Genomic DNA, 13,668 nt, shown 5'->3' with positions numbered 1-13,668 from the left:
ATGCCGCTGAACTGTATGCGGCACAACGGAATGTGGAGAAAGAACTTTTCATTTAATGGACAGTTCAGTTAGATTATCCAGACCCTGGCTGTGACGCTACTCAATTCAATTCAAGGGGCTTTATTTGAATGAGAAACATATGTTAACATTGCCAAAGCAAGTAAAATAGATAATAAAAAATCAAAATGAACAGTAAACAGTACACAAAAGTTCCTTAAGAATAAAGACATTTCAGGTGTCATATTATATCTTTATACAGTGTTGTGGCAATGTGCAAATAATTAAAGTACAAAAAGGAAAATAAATAAATATGGGTTGTATTTATAATAAGCTCCCGAGTGGCACAGTGGCCTAAGGAACTGCATCTCAGTGCTAGAGGCGCCACTACAGACCCGTGTTCGATTCCAGGCTGTATCACAGCTGTCTGTGATTGGTAGTCCCATAGGGCGGCGCACAATTGACCCAGCATCGTCCAGTTAGGGTTTGGCAGGGGTAGGCTGTCATTGTAAATAATATTTTTTTTCTTAACTGACTTGACTAGTTAAATATACATAAACAATGGTGTTTGTTCTTCACTGGTTGCCCTTTTGTGGCAACGGGTCACAAATCTTGCTGCTGTGATGGCACACTGATATTTCACCAAATAGATATGGGAGTTTTATCAAAATTGGGTTTGTTTTCTAATTCTTTGTGGGTCTGTGTAATCTGAGGGGAAATATGCATCTTTAATATGGTCATGCATTTGGCAGGAGGTTAGGAAGTGCAGCATTTTGCACTTCATTTTGTGGGCAGTGTGCACCTAGTTTGTCTTCTCTTGAGAGCCAGGTCTGCCACTCTCCAAGAGTGTCTCAGGGAGAGTTGAGATATGGGAAAAAACACATTTCAATCCTTATTAATACACACTGATACATGAAATAGAACAAATATCATCAAGTACCATAGCACCTACTAAATAATAATAATAATTATCAAAAGTAGAACGTTGTCAGACCATGCCTGAACTTCTCTGATTGATAACCTGCATTTCTACTTTATATGATAAGGTTAAGAGGCAAAAAAACAAAATCTAAGCTTGATTTGTATAATGTTAATAATGTTGCATAGGCTTCTCCAACCCTCTGGTGTTATTGGAAGTGACCTGGGCTGTGCTCAGCTGCACTGAGTACAGTGCTTTGAGAATGTCTGTGTTTGATACCACTCACCTGACTCAGGCTGATGCATAGCTAGACTACACACACACACACACACACACACCCTCAAAAGTTAAAATCCCACCCTTCTTCTGTGTCCCTCTCTGCCTGTGCCAGAGCTGGGCTGTGTTCAGCATAACAGCATTGTGGAACATTCAGATATAGTTGTGTAGAACATTCCTCTCTAGCATATAGAATTAGAAATCCCTTCAGTTCTATTTGTGACATTTTGCGTACTATACATGACCCTAATGCAAAAGGGACTCTGTGTGTGTGTGTGCCGCAGTTTGAGGTAAACCCTTTTTACTGTGTGCTCACGGCGTAGACTCTGGAGATGCATGTGTGCAAACTAGGTTGCTCTCTACAAGGCTTGTCCCCCATCTAGACCAGTGGTATGTTGGGCATCTAAAAGCTCTGTCAACTAGAGACCCATTTGGGCTAGATACAACCCTACACCAGAGAGTGAATAAAGCCCTCATTAGACTGGGCTGGAGGTTATTGCTTTATTACTTATTACTGTGTGTCTGTGTGTGTCTAACTTAACGTTGTAGCCGTAAAACGACGCCTGAGCAGATCCAGTTTTTCAGGGGAAACGGAAGTTAAGTTGAAATACTGTATCCCTGAAAACATCTGTTTTCTGCCTATCCCACTGAGAGTGGAGTGTTGTGTCCTTGTAGTGTTAGAGCAATTAGCATGCAGGTTTACACTCACCTTTCTCTCTCCCTCCCTCAGTGATGAGATAGGTCTGATCCCGTGTCCAGAGGTCAGGTATAATCGCAGCCCCATCGTGCTGGTAGAGAACAAGTTGGGGGTGGAGAGCTGGTGTGTCAAATACCTGCTACCCTACGTCCACAACAAACTACTGCTCTACAGGCAGCGCAAACAGTGGCTGGACAGGGAAGGTAAGAACTTTATTGTCCAGTTTCCTTACTGTCCTCAGAAATGTATTTTTTAAGTTTAGTCCAACACCCCGAGATAAACACATTTCCCCCGAGGGGTTGGAAGCACAGGTCAGCCATGTGCTTCCAACCTCTCTGGGACAGTTTTTCAGTGATTATTTTTTATTATTTACCCCTTTTTCTCCCCAATTTTGCGGTATCCAATTGGTAGTCTCAGTCTTGTCTCATCGCTGCAACACCCGTACCGACTCGGGAGAGGCAAAGGCCGAGAGCCGTGCGTCCTCCGAAACACGACCCTGCTGCTTCTTGACACAATGCCCGTTTAACCCGGAAGCCAGCCGCACCAATGTGTCGGAGGAAACACCGTACACTTGGTGACCCTGTCAGCGTGCATGCACCCAGCTTGCCACAGGAGTCACTAGAGCGTAATGGTACAAGGACATCCTGGCCTGACAAACCCTCACCCTAACCCGGACGACGCTGGGCCAATTGTGCACAGCCCCATTGGTCTCCCTGTCGCGACCGGCTGAGACTCGAACCAGGATCTCTATGGCACAGCTACCACTGTGATGCAGTGCCTTAGACCACTGTGCCGCTCGGGAGGCCCTCTGGAACAGTTTGAGGTTAAGTTCCTTGCTCAAGGGCACAACTGTTTTCATAGCTGCTGCTGCTTTTCATAGCTGCTGATTTTAGGACAGGGAAAGTAACCTTTTGTACAGCTGCTGGCTTGGAGACTCCTCACTGAAGATTGCAAGGGTTACTGTACTCTGAAGGCCTGAGCTGTGTTTGAATACCCATACAAGCATACTGTATACCACATACTTAAAGAGTATATACTACATACTATTAGTTCATTTTAGTATACTGTAAACAAACGGTATCCTTTCAATTGAGTATACTAGCGCTTTGCCGGTCTACCGGAAGTTGATGCTGTTGCTATGCAACCTTTTGCTAGCTTGTTAGCATAACAAATTACTAGCTAGACATTTTACGACTTCGGGTGTGTTCTTAAATTCAATCTGGAGTGCCAGAGTGCACTCTGGGCGTTCGTCAATTGAGTGTTGTCAGATTGTTCGTTTGTAAATTGACAGCGTTTCGCTCTGGGAGCGTTCAGGGTGCAAACTGGACGCTCTGGCCGAGGAGTAGGGTTGATTCGAACGTTCTGACCTCATAACGGCAGTCAAGCACCCAGGCTAACTGGCTAACTGGCTAACTTACTAGCTACTTCCAGACAAATAAGAGAACACCTCACTCTGATCATTTTACTCGCCCTAGCCAAGCTGGTTAGGCTGTGTTCATGTTATCCAGAGCTGGTTCGGCTGTGTTCATGTTATCCATAGCTGGTTAGGCTGTGTTCATGTTATCCAGAGCTGGTTAGGCTGTGTTCATGTTATCCAGAGCTGGTTAGGCTGTGTTCATGTTATCCAGAGCTGGTTAGGCTGTGTTCATGTTATCCAGAGCTGGTTAGGCTGTGTTCATGTTATCCAGAGCTGGTTAGGCTGTGTTCATGTTATCCAGTGCTGGTTAGGCTGTGTTCATGTTATCCAGTGCTGGTTAGGCTGTGTTCATGTTATCCAGTGCTGGTTAGGCTGTGTTCATGTTATCCAGAGCTGGTTAGGCTGTGTTCATGTTATCCAGTGCTTGTTAGGCTGTGTTCATGTTATCCAGAGCTGGCTAGGCTGTGTTCATGTTATCCAGAGCTGGTTCGGCTGTGTTCATGTTATCCAGAGCTGGTTAGGCTGTGTTCATGTTATCCAGTGCTTGTTAGGCTGTGTTCATGTTATCCAGAGCTGGTTCGGCTGTGTTCATGTTATCCAGAGCTGGTTAGGCTGTGTTCATGTTATCCAGGGCGTTGGTGACTGATGCTGGAAACAATTTAATAACACTTTTTGCTGGCGTTTACTGACACAGGCCATATTCAAAGGGTGTTGAGCCTTCGTAAATTCATCAGATATTCTGCGCTCTGGTACACGTAACTTTTATTTAACTAGGTGAGTCCGATAGCCAGAGAGAATTTACGAAAGCACCCGAATGTCCATTGAGAACGCCCAACGACTATACCACTTAGCTAGGAATAATCAAGTCAATACACGTTGGGTAGTTAGCCTATAGTTAATATATTGACAAGTTTGATGTATTAGTAGCCAAATAACGTTAGGTAGCTAGCTAACATACCGGTACATATTTGCTGTGGAAATAAGAGTTAACGTGTAAGGTTATTTGAAAAGTAATTACTTTATTACATTGCTCAACATTTTGTTACCATTTGTCATAATTAGTTAAAGCAATGAGTTTGTATCCGCTCTCGTTGGACTTCGGCTGCATATTTAACACACTTTTCTTCAAATCTGAAAATGATGTGAAGCCACGCCCATTTCCCGAAGAATTGCATTATGGGCCCTAAAAGCACGGAAATAGTGTCCACTGCTTGTATACTTCGTATTTGGGCGAATGTAGTATGACATCCGGGAACTTTTGGCATACCAACACTATGACCAATAAGCAATACAATACTATATAATCAATTTACCTCACAAATAGTACAGTTAGTATAAGTATTCGAACACAGCTCTGGCCTAAAACATATTGGTTTCTAGAGAGAGGATGAACTCAGTCTACGTTGTATAAATTAGCTTTTGGGGATGTGTCAAAATCCTTTCGTTACCATTTTTGACAGACAGAATTTATTGTACCTAAAAAGAAAAAGGGCATTATAAATGACTTTACTTTTACTTAAAATAATCAGTTGATATACTGACCTGTCTCTCCCTCTTCAAGCTCTGGTAGACATCACCTGCACTCTGCTGCTGCTCAACCCAGACTTCACCACTGCTTGGAATGTCAGGTAAGAACTCTGGCTCACCTCCTTCCAGCTGTGTTCTGTAAAGAGTATGATCTGTATATGTTGTGGCCACATTGAAGACACAATAACAAGCCCTCTAAGTAGACCCACTCCATCCTCTCACTCCCCGTTGGCCAGGGGTGGGCAACATATGGCCCGCGGGAGGTTTGATATTTTTGTTTGTTTGTGGTGGTGATTATTATTTGGGGCTAAAAAACACTCCAGGCCACTCCTCAACATGTAAAAAAACTAGATATTAAGTATGTCAAAATTATAATGAACCTATGCATTTTGAAATAACTGCCAAGATGATGCCTACGGGTCAGTACGCCCTTCCCCCTCTGAGGGGACAAAATGTCTCTCTATGTTACAGTATCCAGACGACTGTTGTGACAGAATAATACTATAGTATCCGTGTCTGGTTTGTATCTGAAACTTGTCCTCTGAGGATAACTCTGATGCTCTCTATATTAGAGGTCGACCGATTAATCGGAATGGCCGACTAATTAGGGTCGATTTCAAGTTTTCATAACAATCGGAAATCTGTATTTTTGGACACCGTTTTTTTTTGTTTTTTTAACATCTTTATTTAACACATTCTTATTTTCAATGGTGGCCTAGGAACGGTGGGTTAACTGCGTTGTTCAGGGGCAGAACGACAGATTTTTACCTCGTCAGCTCAGGGATTCAATCTTGCAACCTTACGGTTAACTAGGCCAACGCTCTAACCACCTGATTACATTGCACTCCACGAGGAGCCTGCCTGTTACGCGAATGCAGTAAGAAGCCAAGGTAAGTTGCTAGCTAGCATTAAACATATCTTTATAAAAAACAATCAATCAGTCAATCATAATCACTAGTTAACTACACATGGTTGATGATATTACTAGTTTATCTAGCGTGTCCTCCGTTGCATATAATCGATGCAGTGCGCATTCGCGAAAAAGGACTGTCGTTGCTCCAACGTGTACCTAACCATAAACATCAATGCCTTTCTTAAAATCAATACAGAAGTATATATTTTTTTTAAACTGCATATTTAGTTAATATTGCCCGCTGACATTAATTTATTTTAACTAGGAAAAATGGTGGCACTTCTCTTGCAACAGAGTCAGGGTATATGCAGCAGTTTGGGCCTACTAGCTCATTGCAAACTGTGTGAAGACTATTTCTTCCTAACAAAGACAGCCAACTTCGCCAAACGGGGGATGATTTAACAAAAGAGCTTTTGTGAAAAAAGCACAATCGTTGCACGAATGTACCTAACCATAAACATAAATGCATTTCCTAAAATCAATACACAGAAGTATATATTTTTGAACCTGCATATTTAGCTAAAAGAAATCCAGGTTAGCAGGCAATATTAACCAGGTGAAATTGTGTCACTTGTCTTGCGTTCATTGCACGCAGAGTCAGGGTATATGCAACAGGTTGGGCCGCCTGGCTCGTTGCGAACTAATTTTCCAGAATTTTACCTAATTATGACATAACATTGAAGGTTGTGCAATGTAACAGGAATATTTAGACTTATGGATGCCACCCGTTAGATAAAATACGGAACAGTTCCGTATTTCACTAAAAGAATAAACGTCTTGTTTTCGAGATGATAGTTTCCGGATTCGACCATATTAATGACCTAAGGCTCGTATTTCTGTGTGTTATTATGATATAATTAAGTCTATGATTTGATAGAACATTCTGACTGAGCGGTGGTAGGCACCAGCAGGCTCGTAAGCATTCATTCAAACAGCACTTTCCTGCGTTTTGCCAGCAGCTCTTCGCTGTGAGATTAGGCTGGTGTAACCGATGTGAAATGGCTAGCTAGTTAGCGGGGTGCGCGCTAATAGCGTTTCAAACGTCACTCGCTCTGAGACTTGGAGTGGTTGTTCCCCTTGCTCTGCATGGGTAACGCTGCTTTTAGGGTGGCTGTTGTCGATGTGTTTCTGGTTCGAGCCCAGGTAGGAGCGAGGAGAGGGACGGAAGCTGTACTGTTACAGCTGTACTGTTACTGTACTGCTAAAGTGCATATAAGAACATCCAATAGTCAAAGGTATATGAAATACAAATTGTAGAGAGAGAAATAGTCCTATAATTCCTATAATAACTACAACCTAAAACTTCTTACCTGGGAATATTGAAGACTCATGTTAAAAGGAACCACCAGCTTTTATATGTTCTCATGTTCTGAGCAAGGAACTTAAACGTTAGCTTTCTTAAATGGCACATATTGCACTTTTACTTTCTTCTCCAACACTTTGTTTTTGCATTATTTAAACCAAATTGAACATGTTTCATTATTTATTTGAGACAAAATTTATTTTATTGATGTATTATATTAAGTTAAAATAAGTGTTAATTCAGTATTGTTGTAATTGTCATTATCACAAATAAAATTTTAAAAGATCGGACGATTAATCGGTATTGGCTTTTTTTGGTCCTCCAATAATCGGTATCGGCGTTGAAAAATCATAATCGGTCGACCTCTAGTCTATATGGATGTATGATCTCAGTGGTAACTTGTATCTGGACAGGGTGAACTCTGAATTACTTTATGTAAAAAAAATTTTTTTATTATCCTCTCAGGAATTCTGTCTTATTTCACATTGGTCTCATACCCCACACACAAGCCTTTAAATGCTGGAGCTATCATCATAAATGCTGGAGCTATCATCATAAATGCTGGAGCTATCATCATAAATGCTGGAGCTATCATCATAAATGCTGGAGCTATCATCATAAATGCTGGAGCTATCATCACAAATGCTGGGGCGATCATCATAAATGCTGGAGCTATCATCATAAATGCTGGGGCGATCAACACAAACGCTGGGGCGATCATCACAAACGCTGGGGCGATCATCACAAACGCTGGGGCGATCATCACAAACGCTGGGGCGATCATCACAAACGCTGGGGCGATCATCACAAACGCTGGGGCGATCATCACAAACGCTGGGGCGATCATCACAAACGCTGGGGCGATCATCACAAACGCTGGGGCGATCATCACAAACGCTGGGGCGATCATCACAAACGCTGGGGCGATCATCACAAACGCTGGGGCGATCATCACAAACGCTGGGGCGATCATCACAAACGCTGGGGCGATCATCACAAACGCTGGGGCGATCATCACAAACGCTGGGGCGATCATCACAAACGCTGGGGCGATCATCACAAACGCTGGGGCGATCATCACAAACGCTGGGGCGATCATCACAAACGCTGGGGCGATCATCACAAACGCTGGGGCGATCATCATAAATGCTGGGGCGATCATCACAAAACATCACAAATGCTGGGGCGATCATCATAAATGCTGGAGCGATCATCATAAATGCTGGAGCGATCATCACAAATGCTGGAGCTATCATCACAAATGCTGGAGCGATCATCACAAAACATCACAAATGCTGGGGCGATCATCATAAATGCTGGAGCTATCATCATAAATGCTGGAGCGATCATCACAAATGCTGGAGCGATCATCACAAATGCTGGAGCGATCATCACAAATGCTGGAGCGATCAACATAAATGCTGGAGCGATCATCATAAATGCTGGAGCGATCATCATAAATGCTGGGGCGATCATCATAAATGCTGGAGCGATCATCACAAATGCTGGAGCGATCATCACAAATGCTGGAGCGATCATCACAAATGCTGGAGCGATCATCACAAATGCTGGAGCGATCATCATAAATGCTGGAGCTATCATCACAAATGCTGGAGCTATCATCATAAATGCTGGGCGATCAACATAAATGCTGGGCGATCAACATAAATGCTGGGGCGATCAACATAAATGCTGGGGCGATCATCATAAATGCTGGGGCGATCATCACAAATGCTGGAGCGATCATCACAAATGCTGGAGCGATCATCACAAATGCTGGAGCGATCATCATAAATGCTGGGGCGATCATCATAAACGCTGGGGCGATCATCATAAACGCTGGAGCTATCATCATAAATGCTGGAGCTATCATCACAAATGCTGGAGCTATCATCACAAATGCTGGAGCTATCATCACAAATGCTGGAGCTATCATCATAAATGCTGGGGCGATCAACATAAATGCTGGGGCGATCATCATAAATGCTGGGGCGATCAACATAAATGCTGGGGCGATCATCATAAATGCTGGAGCGATCAACATAAATGCTGGGGCGATCATCATATATGCTGGGGCGATCATCATAAATGCTGGAGCTATCATCATAAATGCTGGAGCTATCATCATAAATGCTGGAGCTATCATCATAAATGCTGGAGCTATCATCATAAATGCTGGGGCGATCAACATAAATGCTGGAGCTATCATCATAAATGCTGGAGCTATCATCATAAATGCTGGGCGATCAACATAAATGCTGGAGCTATCATCACAAACGCTGGGGCGATCATCACAAACGCTGGGGCGATCATCACAAACGCTGGGGCGATCATCACAAACGCTGGGGCGATCATCACAAACGCTGGGGCGATCATCACAAACGCTGGGGCGATCATCACAAACGCTGGGGCGATCATCACAAACGCTGGGGCGATCATCACAAATGTAGTCTGTAGTTTATGTATATGTCTGTTTGTTCTGATTCAGAGTTAAGATAAATGTGTGCAACTCCGAGTTTTGCTTAAATCTACTCAACTCAGAATATCATGTAAATCATTTACTGTTCTAAAGTCTTACTACTGTCCATTGTGTGTACAGTCAGGAACTTTTTTTATTTTTTCATCTTTATTTAACCAGGTAGGCCAGTTGAACAAGTTCTCATTTACAACTGCGACCTGGCCAAGATAAAACAAAGCGGTGCGACACAAACAACAACACAGAGTTACACATGGAATAAACAAACATACAGTCAATAACACAATAGAAAAGTCTACATACAGTGTGTGCAAATGAGGTAAGATAAGGGAGGTAAAGGCAATAAATAGGCCATAGTGGTGAAATAATTACAATTTAGCAATTAAACACTGGAGTGATAGATGTGCAGAAGATGAATGTGCAAGTAGAGATACTGGGGGGAAAAGGAGAAGAAAAAAATTCAGTATGGGGATGAGGTAGTTGGATGGGCTATTTATAGATGGGCTATGTGCAGTGAAGATGGGCTATGTGCAGTGATCTGTGAGCTGCTCTGACAGCTGATGCTTAAAGTTAGAAAGGGAGATATGAGTCTCCAGCTTCAGTGATTTTTTAATTGTTCCAGTCATTGGCAGCAGAGGAACTGGAAGGAGGAATTGGCTTTGGCCGGTGAAATATACCTGCTGGAGCGCGTGCTACGGGTGGGTGCTGCTATGGTGACCAGCAAGTTGAGATAAGGCAGGACTTGACCTAGCAAAGACTTATAGATGACTAGGTACCAGTGGGTTTGGTGACGAATATGAAGCGATGGCCAGCCAACAATAGCATATGGGTCGCAGTGGTGGGTAGTATATGGGGCATTGGTGACAAAACGGATGGCACTTTGAGGAGGGCAGCATCCAATTTGCTGAAAAGAGTGTTGGAGGCTATTTCGGAAATTACATCGCGGAAGTCAAGGATCGGTAGGATAGTCAGTTTTACGGGAGTGTTTTTGGCAGCATGAGTGAAGGATGCTTTGTTGTGAAATAGGAAGCCGATTCTAAATTTAATTTTGGATTGGAGATGTTTAACGTGAGTCTGGAAGGAGAGTTTACAGTCCAACCAAACACCTAGGTAGTTGTCTACATATTCCAAGTCAGAACTGTCCAAAGTAGTGATGCTGGGCGGGCGGGCAGTGATCGGTTGAAGAGCATGCATTTAGTTTTACGTGCATTTTAAGAGCAGTTGGAGGCCACGAAACTCGTCTGGAGGTTTGCTAACACAGTGTCCAAAGAAGGGCCTGAAGTATACAGAATGGTGTTGTCTGCGTAGAGGTGGATCAGAGAAACTAAAAAGGCAATGCATGGTATTAGACCCAAATATTTTTGATTTAACCAGGCAAGTCAGTTAAGAACAAATTCTTATTTTCAATGACGGCCTAGGAACAGTGCCTTGTTCAGGGGCAGAGCGGCAGATTTTTACTTTGTCAGCTCAGGGATTTGATCTTGCTCTAACCACTAGCTCTAACCACCAATGCTCTAACCACTAGCTCTAACCACCAATGCTCTAACCACTAGCTCTAACCACCAATGCTCTAACCACTAGCTCTAACCACCAATGCTCTAACCACTAGCTCTAACCACCAATGCTCTAACCACTAGCTCTAACCACCAATGCTCTAACCACTAGCTCTAACCACCAATGCTCTAATCACTAGCTCTAACCACCAATGCTCTAACCACTAGCTCTAACCACCAATGCTCTAACCACTAGCTCTAACCACCAATGCTCTAACCACTAGGCTACCTGCCGCCCCGATAAGGCCCATCGTCAGAGTCTAGTGGGGCCTCTTACCTGCTGTAGGTCTCTGGTTGCCTATACTCTGGTTGCTGTACTATGGGCTGGCCTGTGTCCTTCTCGCTCTTGCTCGCTGCTCTTTCATATATTATGTCACAGTAGACTTTCTTTGACTAGACTAGCCTGGCCTTAATGTTTGCCTTGGTAGTTGATTCTTGTTTCAGGCAGTTGTCATTATCAGCTAGTACTTAAGTTCATAAATGCAGCTGTTTTAAAATCCAGCTGTTTGTACACTGATATTACACCTGATACCTGCAACTTGTGCTTCCAGTTTTGGCCAGGAGATGGAGCTAAATATCATATTATAACCACATGCACTATAGTGGCTCAACATAACGGCGGTGTTATTCAACCCTCTTCCTGGAGAGCTGCAGGGTTTTGTTCAAACACGGCACTAACACACCTAATTCAGCTAATCACTAGTCATCAAGGTGATTTGTGTTGGGTTGTAATATAAACCTGTATTGGTCTCTAGGACTAGGGTTGAAGACCATTACAGGGAGGTTTTTTTAAGGGTGTGTGACTCTGTGGGCCGGTTTCCCGGACACAGATTTAAGCTTAGTCCTGGAATAAAAAGCAGGCTCAAAGGAGATTATCAACTGACCAGGACTAGATTTAATCTGTGTCTTGGAATCGTGTTTCTGTGTGCGTTGGTGTCTCCTAACCTGTTGTTCTGTTGATGACATTTCCTTTAACACATTGACCTGACGCCAACACTCTCCACTGCCCTGAACCAGTCAGCTCAGTTTCGTGTTCCCCTGAGTGCAGAGTGGACCAACACCGTTAAGACACAGGTCCTCCCTTCAAAGACCACGCCCTGGTCAAATCATTCTGTCATATCAAATGCCGTATCCAACTGTCAAGGTCACGACCTAATCTGTGCCTGTTGTATTTGATTAAACCAAGACCTTGTTCAGAGAATATAACCAGTCAACAGCCCTGCCATGGTCTATGTAGTCATTAAAAAAATATACATTTTACGAGACAATTTTTCTGTTATCCACCTCCTAACCATCTTTGGGGGGCGCGCGTGTGTGCGCGTGCGTGTGTGTGTGTGTGTGTGTGTGTGTGTGTGTGTGTGTGTGTGTGTGTGTGTGTGTGTGTGTGTGTGTGTGTGTGTGTGTGTGTGTGTGTGTGTGTGTGAGAGAGAGAGATAATTGATCTATTATTTTGGGAAGTTCTTTTTATGGAGTGTTTCTTAAAACAAACACAAGTACGCAAATAGCAAACACAAAACTATAGTGCAGTAAACATAAGATTCACATCAGGAGCATTGAGATGTAATGTCATTTAAATAGTTCCTCTGTCTGCTCTGCTCTGGCAGGAAGGAACTGCTACAATGTGGAGCCCTGAGTCCAGAGAGAGACCTGTACCTGGGGAAACTGGCCCTCACCAAGTTCCCCAAGAGCCCCGAGACATGGATACACAGGTAGGACTGGGGGGGGGGGAGTTTCCACGTTACCATCCTTTTAATCACTTTTAGCTAGTTAGCTGTAACCTGGACCAAATCTCCAGGATTTTTCATTCATAGGTTGTTCTCATCTTCTTAAATGAAGCAATTTTGTTTTCAGTGTTTGGGGAGCTATATGTTTGGAACATTGAATTGCAGTATCAAATCATAATACATATATAGAATCTCAATGCACAAGTATCGCGATATGGTATCGTGAGGTCCCTGGTAATTCCCAGCCCTTGTAACTGTGGCGGTTTTACCATGCACATCTCGTCGCCAGTGGACCAAAATACAGTGTATATATACAAAAGTATGTGGACACCCCTTCAAATTAGTGGATTTGGCTATTCTAGCAACATATATATATATATATATATATATAGATAGATAGATAGATAGATAGATAGATAGATAGACTACACAGACACACTATATTGTGTATATATATTGTATATTGACTAGACATAGTCACACTATATTGTGTATATATATATTGTATATTGACTACACATAGACACACTATATTGTGTATATATATTGTACATTGACTACACATAGTCACACTATTGTATATTTACTACACACAGACACAATATATTGTATATTGACTACACACAGACACACTATATTGTATATTGACAACACACAGACACACTATATTGTATATTGACTACACATAGCCACACTATATTGTATATGGACTACACATAGACACACTATATTGTATATTGACTCCACATAGACACACTATATTGTATATTGACTACACACAGACACACTATATTGTATATTGACTACACACAGACACACGATATTGTATATTGACTACACACAGACACACGATATTGTATATGGAC

At 42.7% G+C, this 13,668-nt stretch overlaps 1 protein-coding gene across 1 annotated transcript in view; it reads left to right on the top strand.

Moving 5' to 3' along the window:
- LOC129826643 (protein prenyltransferase alpha subunit repeat-containing protein 1-like) overlaps positions 1-13,668 on the top strand; it is a 29,301-nt gene that overhangs the window by 1,081 nt on the left and 14,552 nt on the right. The window contains exons 2-4 of the mRNA XM_055887595.1: positions 1,923-2,092; positions 4,868-4,934; positions 12,683-12,787. Of these exons, the coding sequence (XP_055743570.1) occupies positions 1,923-2,092; positions 4,868-4,934; positions 12,683-12,787 (342 nt within the window). The remainder of the gene's footprint in view (positions 1-1,922; positions 2,093-4,867; positions 4,935-12,682; positions 12,788-13,668) is intronic.

Source organism: Salvelinus fontinalis, chromosome 28 (assembly GCF_029448725.1).
Source record: "Salvelinus fontinalis isolate EN_2023a chromosome 28, ASM2944872v1, whole genome shotgun sequence".
In the NCBI taxonomy this organism is placed as follows: Eukaryota; Metazoa; Chordata; class Actinopteri; order Salmoniformes; family Salmonidae; genus Salvelinus; species Salvelinus fontinalis.
This window is presented reverse-complemented; position numbering and strand designations above follow the sequence as displayed.